The sequence below is a fragment of the Nesoenas mayeri genome (assembly GCF_963082525.1).
Source record: "Nesoenas mayeri genome assembly, chromosome: 7".
Lineage (NCBI taxonomy): Eukaryota > Metazoa > Chordata > Aves > Columbiformes > Columbidae > Nesoenas > Nesoenas mayeri.
The window spans coordinates 18214923-18233246 of record NC_137551.1 but is presented as its reverse complement, the minus strand read 5'-3'; the positions used below and the strand labels follow the sequence as shown (position 1 = coordinate 18233246).

Sequence of the window (18324 nt, the reverse complement as noted above, 5' to 3'; positions counted from 1 at the left end):
TTTTTTAACCCAAATGAAACACGCATTTAATTCAGTTGAATTTTGGGAGACCTTTACTGTATAGCAGAACAGAACATTTTTAAGTATAGGAGCATGCGACTATCAACTGGACATATGCAGTAATTGGTTTTAAGTGGTTAAACACTACTCATCACTCATAGCAACTATGGCCTGCCCTTTCTGGGCAACATCTCCCACACTCCGAACAGCAAACCTCAGTCAGAAAAACAAGCCAATACTCCCTCAAATTTTCTGTGATGAATCCTGCCTTTGGCATAGCTCTTGCAAATACACTGTGCAGCCTCTAAGCCCTTCACTGTCAGGCTGTTCTCTGGCAGTGGGACGCAGTGGTCTTTTCCTCCCTCCCTCTGACCAGTGTTTTGGCTGTATGATGCAGGTACAGCAGTTTTTCAACAGTTCAATTTATTCCAACTGAAAGGTAGTGATGAAGTTGAATGGAAGTTTATCTAGGCAAAACAATCAATCTTGTACACATGATTACGGTGGCTGCTACAGAAGTTCTGCTATCTGTGCTACAGCATGGTACTATTGAAAAGATTTTACAATAAATGAGTAATTCTTTCTTCATGCTATTATTACAGGTGAAGCATACTACCCTCAACAGAAATAATCACCAGAGAACCTGGATGAACGGTGGGAACACTGTTCTATAAAGGCCTAGCTAACCGAAACCACTGTCAACATACAGAAGTCTCCTATAAACATATACAGCCCCCAAATTCTTTGTAATTTCCATTTCTTCAGGTAAGATCCCAGAACCTTTCTTCATAGGATGAAAGCGCGTGATTGCGGCTTCATGTAACACTGGTGCCAGAGGCACTCTGAAACATTTTCAGTCTCCACCCAAACACTATGTCTATTCCTGTTCTCACTACGTGTCTCTAGTCAAAGCAGCACACGACACTAGTATTTTTTCCTTCCATCATGGAAAAACTGAGAGGTACTGAATTCAAACTCAAAGAACCTATCCTTTTTATCATTATGATGAGCTAAACCTTGAAAATGCTCATGATTTAAAGGCAGACATCAGTGTAGTCTATTAAACCTTTTCTGTCCTGACTGTACCCCCCCAAAAAGGAAAGCTAAGGATACTAACCGGGCAGTTTCGCAGGTCTCCCATAGTGCTGGCATTCTGTAGTAGCTCTCCAAACATATCTGGGGTTGGTTTCTCTCGTCTCTCCAGCATACAAATAGCTTGATTGCTTCAGTATAGAGAAAGTGTGGAAAACGGAAGTTTAATAAAAAAAAGAAAAACAGAAACCCACATTAAGTAAATATATGTTTCACTTAAATTTTATGAAAAGTTAAGAACCTTAAAATACACAACTCTTTTTATATTTAATGCTGTAGTACAGAAAAACCACACAATCAAGTGTGAGTTACTACACCTTCCATGATAATACTCCATAAAGAAAACAAATAAAACTTAAAATAGAAACAGTTGTATAGTTCAGCTTAAAATTTACATCATAACAGCAAGCTTTAGCATTTTGATAAATACTTGATTTCAAGATGAAATATTTGCTTCAAAATGCCTTCATTCAGTAACAAACCTAGTAAAGGAGCACATCCTTAATAATTAAACTATAGACAAAGAAATAGCACAGCACCCAATTGATTTCACTTTTCAAGTTGGAAGAAAGACGACACACAGGAAAACTAGTGCTCAAAGGATGTTCAAGCTTAAAATGATTTAAGAGGTTTATAAATATATCACTCTACTGGTGTTTTTAAAATAATGCATGACTTAAGATTTATTGAGATATTTCAAATAAGATATTAAATATAATTTACATAATTATTTTCCTGTTTTTCTAGTAAATAATATTCTGATGCACAGCTTGATGGAACAGCAGGTAGCAGCCATAAGGGCAAATGCTTTACAATACTCCTGATACACCGGTAAAGGGTACCTTTAACAGAGATCTGCATGAGAAGACCAACTCACAGTTTTCAAGACATTATTTTCAGGCTCTGTAACTATCTATCTCAAGCGCAGGACAAGAAACAAAGAAGTTTTCATCCCAATCAAAATTTCAAGACAGAAGTGAATTAACAGACTGCTGTCTTGATTGGATTTAAGCAGCTTTTAACTGAGCAGCCACCTACTAGAGGAAGAGAAGATTTCTGCAGCGTTCATTCAAATGACCTACTACAGGGCTAGAGCGATGGCTCTGAGTACTGCCTCTTTTAATGAAACATCAGGGTGAACAGCAGAGTTCCCCAATAACTAGAAAAAGCAAGAGCTACATATCTATCCTAGAAAGAAGATTTGAGGAACTACACAATGACAAACCAAAACCCCTTGGAAATTATCTCCAGACACAGGAAGGGCAAAAAGGTGAGTCAGAGAGCAGCCAGTTTGTGGCAAACTATACCTGACCTATTTGACTATCTCCTACCATAAAATTGTGGGTTCTGTTGAAGAGGTGAGAGTAGCTAGTATCATGTGGTTTCTAACAAGGTTTCCAAGTCATCTACAGCGTTCTTGTAGCCAAACTGGGAGGTGTGGACTGCACAAGTAGAATACAATGTGGACAAAAACCTAGCTGGACCTTTAGGCTCAGAGGAACAAAACATAACAAGCAGTCAGTTAAGAGTTGTGTTCCTCCAGGCTTAATAATGGGGCTGATGCTATTTTACATTTTCATTACCAACTTGGATGATGAATCAAAATACACACTTATCAAGTTTACTAATGACAGCAAACTGGATGACGCAGTCAACAATACAGAAAGGGAGTGCTACCACCCAGGAGGATCTTCGCATGTTGGAGGAATGAACTGACAGGAACCTCATGAAATTCAGTAAAGAAAAATACAAAGTCTTTCACCTCGGCCAGAGCACACTTGGTGCAGCAGTACTGGCTGAGCACCGAATGGCTGAGGAGCAACATTGCAGAAAGCTGACAGACAAGCCAAACATAAGCCAGACACTTTGCAGAGGTCAACAGAGAAAGGACAAGAGGCAAAAGATGCAGAATGGGAAATTCTGACTGGATGTAAGGGAAAAAAATATTTCACAATGAGTCATTAACCGTTGGACCAGGCAGCCCAGAGAAGTCATGGAATTTCTGTCCTTAAACGTTTTCAAAACTCAGCTGCACAAAACCCCAAGCAGCCTGATCTAGCTTTGAAGTAAGCCGTGCTTTGCACTGGAGGATGGAATAGATGTTCAAAGGTCCTTTCAAAGCAGACATTATTTTTTATTTTTCTCATCTTGCCTCTTAAGTAACCTGCTCACATATTAAGGCCTTTCAAAACATACACGAGTCCTTGCCACTACAGTTGTCAGATACAGAATCATTAACAAAGTAGATGCACTGATCCATGCCTAAACTGGTTCTCTTCTGCTCCACTAAATCCTCCTGTTCTTTATCATAGTTATCAAAGCTCCACCAACTTTGAACGAACCATGTTCTGGACATTTAATCTTGTGAATATGAAGATCAAACTGCAATACCAGTATATTAAAAAACAAAAATAATAAAAAGAGAGAAGTTCTCTTCCCTGTAAAAATCTCAACTCACCAGAGTGAGGTTGTGGAAATATAATGTACCATCTGGATGAAGGGTAACGGGTCAGAGGTGGCACCACAGCTGGTACAAACACACTGAAGAGAAAAAAAACGTAATACACTGACAAGATTAAACAGTATTTCCACAGCAACACTTCCACTTGTATCTTTTTTTTTTTACCACGACAATGCATGCCTTGGGAATGAAAACTTGAAACTTGAGAACTGGTGATGTGTATAAAGCATGTATCATTACCTCACCTGTTCAAACAAGGTCATCGCAAACTTCTGATGGGAAACACAATGTGGTGCAGTGCAAATATCTTCCTTTGTCTCATCTGCAATGTGGAAGTGAATTCGCATTAGCAAGTTTTCCTAGTCAAAAAGAGAAAAAAAAGAAAAAAAAAAGCATTAGATAATTTCAAATGTTAACACAAGTTAAAATATAAATCACAAAAGCATGTCAGATGCAATAATATTATAAGCGTTATTTACAGAGACAGAATGCTCCTGAAAATTCCTGAAAGCCGCTCAGAAAACAAAGAAGTTGGCATTTCTTTCTTTGATAGAAAAGAAAATGGCTACCACTTCTGATTTGAAATGCTGTATCAAGTAACTATTTCTTTTATTTCATAGCACAGCTGAAGATTCTGTCACTGATTCTTCCGTTCAGTTCTCAAGCATCAGTGGATTTGACCAAATGTAACAGGCAGAGCAGCTCTGCAGTTTTAAAATCACTGGGTTGCCGCTAACTTTTTCTTATCAACACAAAGTAACCTAATCAATTTCTATATTCCATGAAGGCTTTGAAATATGGCAAATAATATATGTTCTATCAAAAAGAGGGAGAACCAATAAATGAAGAGGGAGATTAAATTCTGCATGTAACAAAAGCACTGAACGTCTTCTAGATATTATTTCAGACAACCCCATCTGCTTTCAATTTCCCAGGAGTTCCTGTCCTAAGACCTCCTTTCCTCCCACTGTTGCCAACATTGATCTGTGGGTGCCAGAAGTCTGACCCCTCTTCCAGCAGCACACTGCCATTGCCTTGAGGAGCTGCCTGGATTGTTTACAGGCCTGCAACAAGCAGGTCAAGATTAATTATTACGCAAAACCAGATCTGACCCTGTATTATTTCCCTTGTACTTTAGAATCTAAGCTCTTCTGCCATTTAAATTAAATCTCTGCCTTTAGGGCTGAAAAGGTTAACTAAGTGAAAAGCTACGGAATTATCTCTGCCTTAAAGCTTAACCTAAAAAGAGAACTTGTACCACTTTTAACTATCCTTGTGTCAGTACAGTTAACCTAACAAACCTGCTTGTGGGGACTCCCACAGCAGCATTAGATGGGCTATTTAGATTAGTTTTCTCAAGGAAGAAACTAAATCAAAAGTTCCCATGTTCTACTACATACAGAATTCTGTTCAAGTGCTGGACCACGTACAACAATTGGATGTAACTGTGCTCACAGGGGCTCCTGTGTAGGCTGATGTAATTTATTTCACTTTGAGGCTTTATTGGTATGATCTGCTTCCATTTTAAGTGAGCTCATTAAACTATACTATTCTGCTATATGAATATTCTACAAATAAAGAATACCTTAGGTTATCATAAGCCCATTATCATTATTATTAGTTTAAGAGAAGAACTACAATAGCCATAATGCATTTACCCCATTTTGGTGATCTCTTACAGTGCAAGTGTCAAATTAGCTAAGTGTAGGAAATGAAAAATTTAACATACAGAAAGGACTCCACTCTGATAGGTGGTTTACTTGAGAGAAGTTCTACCTTTCAGTAGTAAATCCAGTATGTTTGTACTTTGGTTTAGAATTAACATCTTTGTTAACAACTACATAGGATACAAACACAGTTGGGCCACCCAGAGGACACCATCATTTCCAAAAAGGAGAGAGGCCAATAGGTCAGCAAGACAAAAATGCCTCCTAATTAAGTTAAAGAAATTTAGGAGACTGAAGAAGGGAAAGGAGGAAATGTGGCTAAGAATAAAATCTTAACATAATGGATGCCAAGAAAGAGTTTGAGTATAAAAAAAGGCAGGTGGGTAAACCTAGGGATGTAAAAGCTGTCTCCCAATCATGCTAGTGAGCTAATCAGTCTAAAAAAAATAAATGTCAGATGGTTTGTAAACACAGCAACAGAAATATTCAGAGATTATCCATTTTACTATTGCTTACCTCAACCTACTAACATAAACAACTGTGTTGGGTTTCATTTGGTTTATTTATTTTTACTTTCCCTTAGCTAGAGTTTCTGAAAACACAATTTCAGAATAACTGGCAAACAAAATGTCCTTTCGCCCTTTTGAGGTGATCGTTAAAACTAGAATCCTGGATCATTCATATCCAAGACACACTTGAGACTGCAAGCAGTACCTAGGCAAAAGTAACTGTAAAAATGGATAACATTGATGTTTCCAGTTCAAAATCATTAGTGATGACTCAACCAAATACTGGTTGTCCACTGGATCACATCTCTCTGTGGACTTTTCCAGGCCACACATGCAAGGTTTGTTGGAATTTAGGGAGGAATGGTAAAAAAAAAACAAAAAGGACTGTGTCATGGGGGTTTGCGTCTATGCCTGTCAAGCCAGCTTTCAGTTATACTCACAAAACATTCAGCAGCATCGTCCATGATGCCCAGCTGGAAGCGTTGTTCATCCTGAAATGTCTTCGCAAGGGCAGTACGCAGGGCATCAGAAGGCAGGACCTTCTCACTGCTACACTGGAACTGGTTGAAGATACTCTAGTAAGAAAACAAAAAGATAGTTAAGTGACTGTATTTTCAAAATATGACTCAAGTTATCTGAAGACAAACAGCAAAACTTTAAATCACTTTGATCAAGCAACACACAGATACTTGTATTGTACAGGGACTACACGAGAAAATCCCAAAGTTCATCCTGTGAAATCATATGCACCTTTGTGTATTCCTTCCTTTCCTTTCACATATCCAAGGGAGGGTGGAGAGATTGGGGCAAATTTCCCTCAGTGCCAGTCCCCCTTGGATCTTCCTGCAAATTTGTTTCCTGAAGCAAGCAAAGTGGACACCAAAACTTTCTCACCTTTTATTCCTATTTCCCCATCTTCAGTTCACTTTTTCACTCATACCTGGGTAGCTTTCTTCTTGCATGTATTCTTTCCTCTTTCAAGCAACTCCTTCCAAATGTCTTAGCCCTTAAAGAGCCACAACCTGCTGCTTGCACTGTTCAAGGAATTTACCTTCCAGTAAGTCCAAGAAGTGGGTAAGAATCCGATAACTTTTGGGTCAGCATGCAGGAGGGAAAAGGCATGACACCAATAACAGTTCCAGCTATTCACTTCTTGCTATAAAACCTGCATTTTCATAACTGTAACTCAGAGGTCATCTGGGTAACCATTTGTAAGGATGAGTCGCTCTAGAAAGACTAAAGTGGGAGTTACATGCATGAAAGTTCAGTACATACTCTCAACTGAATAAAACCCCACTTTTATTTTGTGTGGTCACATATGCACATACATGTGTGTATGTGAGATTGTTCAGAAGATGTTCTGAAGAGTTATTTGACTTCCACTGTGCCCTCCTACAAAACCAGGAACATAACACTGTATGCAAGATCCTCAGTTTAAGTAAAAACTTCTAGCCCTTATTTTCATACAAGACCATTCTGTCTCCATCACCACTCTGCGCTACTTTCTACCTCATTTAATGTGACAAGCAACCATCTTAATCTGTGTCAATCTCAAAACTCTGCTTGTCCTTTCCTATAAAACTGAAATCTGTTACCACAATCACAGGAAAAAAAAGTCTGTAAATCCCAGAATTCTGTGCAGAATTCTAATATGTAAAATCAGGAAGTAAAAGATCCCAGTTACTATACAGAAGAATGCTTCCTAAAATTTGTAAGGACAGCAAACAATTGGATAGTCTTATTTGGATTATGAGGAAAAAAAAAAAAGTCTTAAAACCAGTGAGTAATTGTGCATTTTAATCTAATAAAGATCAGATCTTATCAACTCATTGCACAGCACAGCTTAGAACATGTTTGAACGTAGTGCTTGTAGGAAGTCCCAAAAGCACCTCAAACTGAGTCAGAAACACTTTGAACACAGGAGGGGTTGATTTTTGTTAGGTTTTGGTTGGGGTTTGTGGGGTGGGGTTGTTCTCCCTTTTTCTTATTTTTCAAGATAGGTCCTTTGCTCACCTTCAGAACAGGTCTATCTTGTCTCTCCGCCTTAGAAGGGCAGGTGTGGCATTTCCTGCAGTTTCATCACTTCAGGTTATCTAAGTCAGATCTCTCTCCTTAATTCAGGCCTTGCCCTTGAGTGATGCTGCTAATCACTAACAGATTTGTTCCACATACAGGTGTGTAAGCCAGCTGGGCACAGACCAGGAAAGCACTACTGATTCTGTCCCAGGAGTTTTCATGACACCTTTTCTCTAAGTCCTTCTGGAACTTAACGAGAACTTTATATATGAAACTTTCAAACTTTGTTCTCTTTCAAAGACTTCACTTGAATTTGAAGATAGTGAAAACCCCGTTAGTATATTCACCACACTGTCAATCTCTCTCAATGGCTACGTTCCAATACAAATGAGCATATCCCTAACAGCAGTAACAACAAGAAAAGACTCTGCCAAAAGCCTAACGAACAAGGGAAGTCTCTTCTATTTTACCGGTTTTCAGTAACCAATATCAAGGATGCAGAACAACAACAAAAAATTATCTTAACATAAAATCTGGGCCATTACTAATATTGAATTAGCAGCAGCACTTTGATTACTACACTGATGACCTGTTCTTGGCATGCTGATATGTCTACAAGCCAAGACAGAGAACAGCATGAGTAAGGGATTTTTCAGATCGGAAGTCTGTCTTCTGGTTACACTGCGTTCCTGTGGTCTATGCAAAAAAGAAGTCAGACTCCTTCTATATCCCCTTCCCTACAGATCTCCAAAGGTCTGGAAAGGGTAGCAAAGACAGCAGAATCAGGAAGCACAAATATTCTTTAAGTGGGATAAACTGCCAAAATCCATTTAGTTGCATATAGTCCTTCCCCAGGTACTAAGTCAAGATCAACTACAGTTACACAGTTGATCTTTTGCCAGCTTGCTCTCAGAGGTATCCAAACCTGAAAAATTCCTAAACCACCCTGGGCAGGACCTCACTTGAATTACCATTCAGAAAGCTTCTTCCTGGTTTTGTAACTGGAAGCTTCGTGTCCTTTCTACCACAGGTCGGGTCTCCTGACGCGTCAGAAAAAAGGCTTGCAGGGACAGTGGTACCTCAAAATCACCTCCTCCAGTGTGGGAAGCGTAGGAATCAACATAAAATTTCTAAAGCGTCAAAGGCAAACGACCAAAGCTTTCCGACAAGGAACCTTTATCATACAACTATTAACGTTAAAATCTGGTTTTCTATTTCAGAGTGCTAAAATTCACATGCATGATCATAAAAAAAAAAAAAGTTGTTCTTCATTTGGTCAGAGAATAAAGACAGCCATTATTCTTTGACATAATTAATAGAATTGACATTCTAGAATTATTTTAAAAATTAAAAGATTTGGAAGCTGAAATCTCTGTGAATCCCCTCCATAGTTTACAAGATCTGCTCTAAACTATCTCTAACAGTGTTTGGAATCCGCTTTCTCCCTAGGAAAGAAGTCTTCAATCTGTTTGGGGTAAACTGACATCTGCAATGTGTGCCTAACCATACTGATGAAACAAACCCCAGACTTGATACACATACACATATGACTTTTTAATGAAGCATGTAGAAGCAGGCTGGCATAAGAATAAATTGATGGCTGAAGAGAACAAGCAACAGCTACTGAATCGGATCAGTGTCCACGCACTGTAAACTGGAGTTCTGTCCTTTCTGAGAACTAACTATTCTTTCCCAGTACTATGTGCAAGTTCCTTTTGGATGGGGATAACACGGCAGCTCTAGCAGTGATGGTATTTCTTTCAAAGAACAAAACCTGTTACCCCCAAATCCTTTAGCATTCCCTACATGAACAGTTTCTGCCTCTTCACAAAAGCCACAACTATTAGCATGGCCAATCCTCATCCTTTGACTGCTCAACATACCAATATCATTCTTGCTGTCACTCAACTGTGACAGTATTTTTATTTTTAAACTTCCTCTCCATTCCAGTAACATATCCTTCTTACTCCATTCCATTCACTGGACTTTTTTCTGGTCTACAGTACCTAATCTTTCATCCAGAACATTGCACTCTGATGCAGTCTCTTATTCAGTACAACAATGTGTTTCAATCACAATTCTGGCTGCTAAAATAACTTTTCTCCCATCCAACCACACCAGCTTCCACCCACAGTATTTCCAGTAGCTCACGTTTCTTCTCCACATCTCCTCGTTATATTTGCCTTCAAGACTACAAATAAATCTAGCTCTATACGGCTGTGTGACTTTGGATCTCTTTCCAAATCTTCAAGTCTGATAAAAATTAAACTAGATTTCCATTATTCCTTTCTTTTACACACTCTCTTCCATTTTTACTCACACTGTGCCCTAAACATTAACATCAGGTCTCCAACACAGACTGTAACAACAGGCACCCCGGCTACTACCAAAATGAAATAAAAATATAGTTGCTGCAAGTTTTGTTTAAGAGGGTGGCAGGAAAAGAAACCCAAACCACAGAGCATCCATATCAGCTAGGTGACAATTTATTAACTGCTTGATCAAGATTAAAACAGGCAGTCATTATTCGGAAGCTTCAATTACCAGTTTATTAACTCAGGAAAATGTGCTTGCTGCTAGTTTATTTTTCAGGCAGTTAACTGCAAGTGCCAACTAAAAAAAAAACCAAGTTTAAATAATAAAAGTAATTATTTTATATATTTTTACTACTGTCTCAGTCTGAAATACTATCCTGATTTAGAAAAAAGCATAAAACAAGAGGATGAAATCTCTGCAACCAACCTATTACTGTCTCATTTAATGACGTTTTAATTACAAATCCCACCATTTCAATCAGGTGGCTAATCAGAACCATGAGCTATAGCCATTCCACTTCTTTCAAGCACTCTAATACCCTATTGTTCTCAGTTCTCACCTCGGAAAACAACACACTTTCTATACAGAAAATTCACATTCTTCCTGCTTTTGTTGCACATGACAAAATTACAAAAAAGACCAGCTCTACTGGAATTTATCAATCAATAGAGCATTCTTCTTTGCAAACTACAAAAAACACTCTGTCCCATATCCTGGCACTACGGAGCTCCCAGTACAATCCCTGGAAGGAGAACAAACTCTCTGTGGCATGCTCAGTACAGTGGACGGATTTCCCCCTTCCTGTCCTCTTCCAGCTGTGATAAACAAACACCAAAGCAAAGTCAAGATCTAGAAAAAGGAAAATAAAACACAGTAGACTTCAACATTAATAATAAAACAAAAAGCTGTTCCAGTGTTATGGCAGGCAAACCACAGAGCAGTAAGGACAGCCTGTGCACTGAAAAAAACCCTCTTAAATAATGCTACGATCTTGAGGAACAGTATTTGGGATTCCAGCACAGAGTCTGCAGCTCTCCCTTGTCTTTTTATAGATGTTGATGTAAGGTCCCTTCAAAATAACCAATGAATTTACATCTGGAATGATTTCAAGATTCATTTTGTAGCCAGGTAGCACGGTAAGTTTTAAAATCACTTCAGGAATTTGTGCAATGGATGTCTTCAATGCAGTACAAAAATAAAATGTGATTTGATTTCAGGTATGACATCACTGTCCTGTGATCCTTCATTTTATAAATAAAAGTCACTTAAAATTACAAATACTATTTATAGAACTAGTTGAGCATTTACAGTAAATACTGTGCCTGCCATCAGAATCCCTAGAAATAGCCGCAGCAAGCCAAGAAAGTGTGGAAAAAATACAACTTCTTTGGTGTTATTCAAAGGCTAAATTTAGCTTAGTGAAGACTATCTTCCTCTAAAGTCAATGGGAACAGGACGCTGCCTTCAGAGCAACAGTTCAGCGTTGGGGAAGAACGCGAACCCTCTCTGCGCAACACAGGAGGTCTCCTGTGAAGGGAACCTGGAGCAGAGGGGGTGACATGACAGAGACTCTTCCCCCACCAGGTATCGCCCCTTTCCCAGGCCAGGCTGGGACCTGAACATGCCAGCATGCTTTGGAGAAGAGGAACCATGTCCTGCCTCCACCTTGCTTGGTCCAGACAGGGATTTTGGGCAGATCCACCTGACAGCATGCAAGGCTAATTACCTCTCCCCAGACCCTAATGGGAGATTTTCGCATGGTACAGAGCTCCAAATTCTTGTGTTCCCACTGGATCCAGCCATATCTTCTCCCTCATATTAGTCAAGCCTAAGGCAAGATTCAAGAGAAAGATGACATCAAAGACCTGGCAGCTAAGCTGGCATTACCCTGGCAGGACAACAGGGAAAGGCTCACAGAGCAGATGGGAAAGCAGGGGCAGGGAAAGAGAAGGGACAATCCTGCTCCACCTGCTCTTGGTGATGCCTGCAGTATTAGGTGCATTATTAAGTACATTATTGCATTTGTTTTATATAAGTTTACAGATAGTATGTGCCAGCCAGACAGCCATTTACAAGAGGAAAAGAACAAGCAGTTTGAGAACACTGATCCAGAGGGCAGCAGAGAACAAGTAAAAACCTCAGCCTTTTTTCTCCCTCTACTGCCCACTTAAGGAGTTTATAAAGATGTGAACATGATCATCTCCATGAGCTGGGGCTCTCTCTTCTGCACATCTTTATCGTTTAGCATCCCTACGTTTTCAGTTGCATGCAAGAAAGACAACCTGTGTTTCCGGTGTTTGAGACATTTTGGAGGGGTGAGGGGAGGTCTGCATCCCCAATTTCACTTAGAGTTACGTGACACCCTTTGTTACTCACCTTTATAATATTATTTGACTTGATAACAACATAAAAATTGAGAGAAATTATAAAATATTTACATACACACATCAACATTTTACACAAATTAATAAAGATGGAAACTTGTCACGGTATCACCCAGAGAAAAACATCAAATTGCGAGTTGCTTCATGAACCTATGGGAATTGGAAATAAAACAGATCTGTAACGTCTAACAAACAAATTTCTATGTATTTTTTCTCTTGTATAGCTTTACAACAGATGTCTGTAAACTTTCTGAAGGTTCTGGTTTAGGCTTGAGTAGAACACACTGAAATTTCCCATGAAGAACAGACTGTAGACAGAGAAAACACTAACATTTTGGTTTGGGTTAAAGCCAGTCAGAATACTTTGTCAAGTATTGGTCACTGCCCATATTCAGAAATACTTGTCTAGATAATTCTTTACTTGTTTATGCATTTCTTCAGAGTTTTTCATTGTATATTGAGTTTTGTGAGCTATAAGATTTCTGCACACAACCAGATGCAAGTTTTCTTAAACGTGCAGAAGTACTAGAAGATTTGGAGCAACATTATAGCTTTGTTGGAAACTAAGGGTTGTAACACCTTCTGGCTAAGCATGGCATTGTAAGAACTTCAGATAGGAAACAAACCACAAAAATCTTTGCAGATATCGGGGAGCAAGAAGAGAGCACAGCCGTTTTTTTCAAAGGCTGCTTTAATTTACAAAATAAGCATATGGCTGCAGGCATCCAATTTGTGAATTCTGCCACTCTGCCTGTCACTTCCAAGTTTATAATAGCATACTGCACACTTCAGCAAGACATCAAAAGCAAGGATTTTATCAACAAAACTAAACACTCTGCAACCCAGTGTCTGCTTTTAATACATACATTCTGTCATCTTACAGTCTTACGGTAGTGCCTTCCCTTCTCATATTGGTACTGCTAATCCAGATGCGTCTTTGTTCAGAGCTGATCTTTCAATACCAGTTCCACAAAGATTCATCCTCTCCTTTTTCCTGTGACATCTTTTTTGTTTGTTTACCTCTTCCCCCGCCGCCCCTCTTTTTCGGTACTCTCATTAGGAAAAAGACTCTTAACTCCTGTCTTTACATTAAAACCTCTCAACACTGCCTCAGAGTTCAGCCTACTTTCACCCAAATGGCAGAATCTGTCTGATCTCCTGGTATTTCCTTGCCATATCTTGCTGTTAGGTTAAACCCCAGAACAGCAAAAGCTTACATTTGTGACAATTTCCTAAATCTTTTTCTTTCTGTCCTCATCTTAGCTACCAAAGAATACCAACAATCACTTGGCAATACTAATGGGCATGATCCAAGAATTGGCTTAAAATTATTTATCACACTGAACGTAATGAACTCAAATCAGATCAAGCCTGAGTCTTGTCACTTCCCTGTAAGGAAGGAGATATATTTAACGTTCCATCTTTTCTTTGTCAGCATAGATGTATTTCTCACTTACGATGTGCTATCTTGCTCCTAAGTCACTGATATATCCTCTTCCGATGATATTGCTGTCAACATCATCCCACCTTATCATTTCAACAGATACGTCTTGAGACAAATTTCCCTTCAGAAGGAAATTACTTATCTTCTTTCATGCCTTAATAGTCTCCCCTTTGCTGTTCCTTTGCAAGGGAAAACCCCTCAACAACAGCCCAAAAAATGCACTAGATAACTCACTTCAAGCCTGTCTGTACCAGAGCACCAGTAAAGTCACTTAACAGTAGCAAGACAGCTATTATACTGTAAATACTGCCTGTGAACTTCAGATCTTAATTTAAACCTTGCACTCTCTATTTTGCCATATTTTAAGACATGCTGTCTGTCCTTCTACTGCACAGAATTCACGATACAATAAATTCTCCTGCAATGAATTTATATATTTAGTTGGATTTTGCAATCCATTTGTGATCAAAGAAAATGTCTCAGTACAGTTTCAGAAAAAAAAATAAATCAATCACTGCTCAAGTAGATTAAAGGTGGTATTTTCATTGTGTTTGCATCGCACCCATTTCTCCCACAAGGTTAGAGGGAGCCATGGGTTTCAAGTGGCAAAACTTGGAAAAGAGGGCAGAAAAAACCCCAGAAGTGCTAAAAATGAATGCACAGAGACAAATAGAGATGTAGGATTGCTCAATTTACTCAAGTACGTAAGAGTAGTTGGAAAGAGAGATACCATCTAGATCTTACTGTCCAGGTAGCATCTATGAAAGTCAGTTATTGTATCTGCATCTACAAACAGAACTGATGTTGTTGGGTTTTTCTTGGTGTTTTGTTTTGTTTTTAAATAAACCACAAACAGCTGAGCCATTCAATTCAAACATCAAATATTACAGTAGAAAATACCTTTTAGTCTTACATAGTCACGAGTTTTGAACAGAAGGGCTTAAAACTAAATGGCCTTCTCCATGTTGACATATAAAGCAGCTCTGAAGGAAAGGTAACTTCTGAAGAGCATAATAACTGTATACACTATATTGTGGATAAATGATAAATTAGAAGAAACAAAGCAAACCTATGTTTTGCTTGCTGAACTAATCTTTTGAAGAACATGGAGGACCACAATGATCTGCACTCCATTGCTAAGAGTCCTTGTATCTGAAACTGTAACTACAGTATTTTCACAATTTATTGGCTTTAACGTATTTTAAAAACAGTGCTACAAGTGTCTTGGGCCAGTATCTATCAGATTTATCTTTGCTCTCACAAGTTTCCAGATGAAAGTTTGATGACATATATTTGACAAATATCAGAAATATTTCTGTTCAATTTAAAGAAAAAAAATTTATTTCCAACTTTTACCTTAAGAGCACAGAAGATGCAAGAATCGCCCATACATTTGTGCTTTGTGATTTGACGAAAACTGCGTCGAAAAATGTCCAGATGCCAGAGAACCTGAAACACAAAAAGGGGTACAGGTAATTAATATATAAAATAAAATACTGCATGAAGCTCTAAAATTGCACATGCTAAATAAACCCAAAAGTACACGAATGTCAGTGAACATCCCTTTTGAAACAGGATGCCTTTTGTCTATCCGCAAGCTGACACTTTCATCCTCCCTCCTCAGCTTTTGCATTCACATATATTAACTTACATTACATTAGCAAGCTCTTGCAAGTCAAAATGATAAATTACTAAAAGCCGTTATGCCCAATATTATCATTAGTAAGTGTATATACATGCCACGATTACCGGCAGATTTCTAACCCCAATGTGTGTGTCCAGCTGTTCTTTTCTCTCACGACAGGTATGGTAGTAATTCCAGGTACATGACCAGGTAGGGTCACAGCATACAAAAGCAAGCAGGCTTTTACATGTTCTAGCAACAGTGAGGTGCAACATTTACTCTAACAGCACCAAGTCTTATTCTTAAGTTTTACCACTAAATCTGTGCAATCTTGGGCAATTATCTAAACTCGTATCTGTAAAACAGCAACAACACCGATCTCTGAGGTGTTTCACAGTCAGTTCTTTATGTAAAAATGTGGTCAGTGCTGGCTCTTTCAGCTTCAACTAGCAATAACTGGACTTTCTTGCAAGCCTCAGAGCCATCAGCCTTTCAGGAGGCCAAAGCTGGCACTGAAAGGGGCCCTGACCTAAATTGCGTCCTGCCAGGTTTCGGACAGAGCAGCAAGGTCCAGGCTGGCATCCGGCTGGCTAAAGGCTTCCTTAGCCTGAACAGAGGGACCCAACTTCTTATTTATGATTCATCTGTCCAGAGCAACTGGCTAGAAAAAGTTTAGCACTCTGAAAGAGGTTGTGCTGGTTTTAAGAAGCTGTTTCCAGTTGGAACAATTTGTTAACTAAAGCATAGCACACAAGCGTTACCTAAACTTATCTTTAAAAACACGTTTATTGAATGCTTAATCTGTAAAGTTTCCTGAAACTTCAGAATTGTCATGGCTATGTTTATACTCAAGCTCTCCCTATACTTAAGGGCCTAGGAGGCAACATAAGCCTTGGAATCATCTGATTACATCCAACATTCCTGAAGAACTACCGTAGACTTCACAAAAGGACAAAAAAATAATAAATTTAGGAATAAGTCCAACTTTTGATGTAATTGCCTTTGGAGTTTATCTTAAATGTTTATAGAAATACTTACTATTAAGGACCAACAAACATTCAAGAATCCCTCAGACTAACACTGAACGATAAAAAAAAAACCAAAGATTTAAAAATCCCAGAAGCACATATTTCATGATATGATTACCATCTTGATTTTTTTTCTTTTTTAAATCCATTTTATGGTAAATATATTTTGGTATCCTATCTCTTTTGAGCTTTAGAAGAAAATGGTTTATGTAGAAGACTAAAGGCTGGGTTGTAGGCTTCCATCTTCAGGTATGGCACGCAGCTGATGTTCGGATCTACTTAGTTCTGACCTAGGTTCACTAACTCAATAATAGGAGGCAGCCAGTGATTACACCTGGCAACTTAACAGAAGCAATTAATACAGTACATCACTGGAAACCCCACTTTTCTAGTAAGTTTCCTTTGTATTTCATGGCATATTAAGCCTACTGAGGCTCAGTGGTGTTTCTATTTTTATTATTTGCAACACAGGAGTATCTTGAAGCCTGAAGTTAGTTGAGAACCTAATCATGCCCAAGATAGAAAAAACCCCACAGTGACACAGTCTGTGCTACACAGACAAGTCATATGAAGGGAAAGGAAACTGATATGGAGAAAAGGTTTTAAACCCTGCAGCCAGAAGGACTGAATCTCAAATGTCAGAGATTCAAAACATGGCAATACCAGTACAGCAGCCACACCACTCCATTCATTCTGACACAGGAAAAGAGGCTTTTTTGAAATCAAAAGGTAAAGACTCAATTATCTAAATTAAGCTATAAATCAGCTGTTAGAAAGAAAACAGGTCTATGTAAAAAGGATCTTGTAGAGGTATTATCGACACTTTAACTTGACTAGTTCAACAAAAAAGTTAAATTTACTTTTAAGGAATAGACATACTGCAAGCTATGCAATATTCTATTATTTTAAAAGAAACTTTCTACATTTATTTTCATATTTGTTTGACATATAATAAGTTACACAAACAGGAGATTCAAGTACACCAAGTGATGGCAATATGAATGCTGTTGATTTCATCAGGAAAGCCTGACAATTAAAAAAAGCTGTTCTATAGCACAACTAATCTGCATTTCTAAACTTAGCTTTACTCTCTTTGGCCCACAAACAATTATGTAGTCAAGCCTGGCTATATTTGTTGCACATTCAAGCCTAAGTAAATACTGTAATAGACAGAGACATTTATTTATTACGTGCTCTTACCTGTAGCGCGCTATTCAGGAAGCAACTGTTCTGTCCTGGTTCATTGCTGAGACCTTTACTGGGTGCTATTGAGGTGGTATTTCGTGGAGTAAACATGCCCTGTACGTTCCCTCGACCCACAGAAAAGTAATTTCTTTTCCAAGACATCTTCCAGTTTCAGCTGTAGAACATGAAGGTTTAGGCTGGCAGAGTATTTGACTTGATCAGACCTCTCCTTCCTTTCCCCAAAATTCAAAACTGGAACAACATCCAATCATCTATAAATGAGAGTTTAAACAGAATTTCTCCTTTCATCAGAACACAGGCAGTTTGCTTCTTTTAAATCCAGCCCAGGATGCTATTCTTCATTTGATGCTTATGTATGCAATAACTTCTTTTACAAGCAGCCACATATAAAGTTTGCAAAGGGAAGCAATCCATGGTGGTGCAAGTTCATCTGTTAGGCTGCTTCTCCCTTTTCCAAACAGGCAGTGACTTCAGGGAACAAATGGCAAATTAAGGAGGTCCCAGAACTTAGACATGAAAAACAACAGCTACCTCCCACACCCTAAAAATCCCAGATTCTCTAATGTTTTTATAATCC

At 38.6% G+C, this 18324-nt stretch overlaps 1 protein-coding gene across 1 annotated transcript in view; it reads right to left on the bottom strand.

Annotated features, from left to right (window-relative positions):
- USP54 (ubiquitin specific peptidase 54) overlaps nt 1-17888 on the bottom strand; it is a gene marked incomplete at its 5' end in the record, with an annotated part of 51636 nt that extends 33748 nt beyond the window's left edge. The window contains 6 exons of the mRNA XM_080347863.1: nt 1118-1223; nt 3551-3633; nt 3799-3912; nt 6170-6304; nt 15246-15338; nt 17742-17888. Coding sequence (XP_080203989.1) covers nt 1118-1223; nt 3551-3633; nt 3799-3912; nt 6170-6304; nt 15246-15338; nt 17742-17888 — 678 coding nt within the window. The remainder of the gene's footprint in view (nt 1-1117; nt 1224-3550; nt 3634-3798; nt 3913-6169; nt 6305-15245; nt 15339-17741) is intronic.
- Nucleotides 17889-18324: the final 436 nt, after the last annotated feature.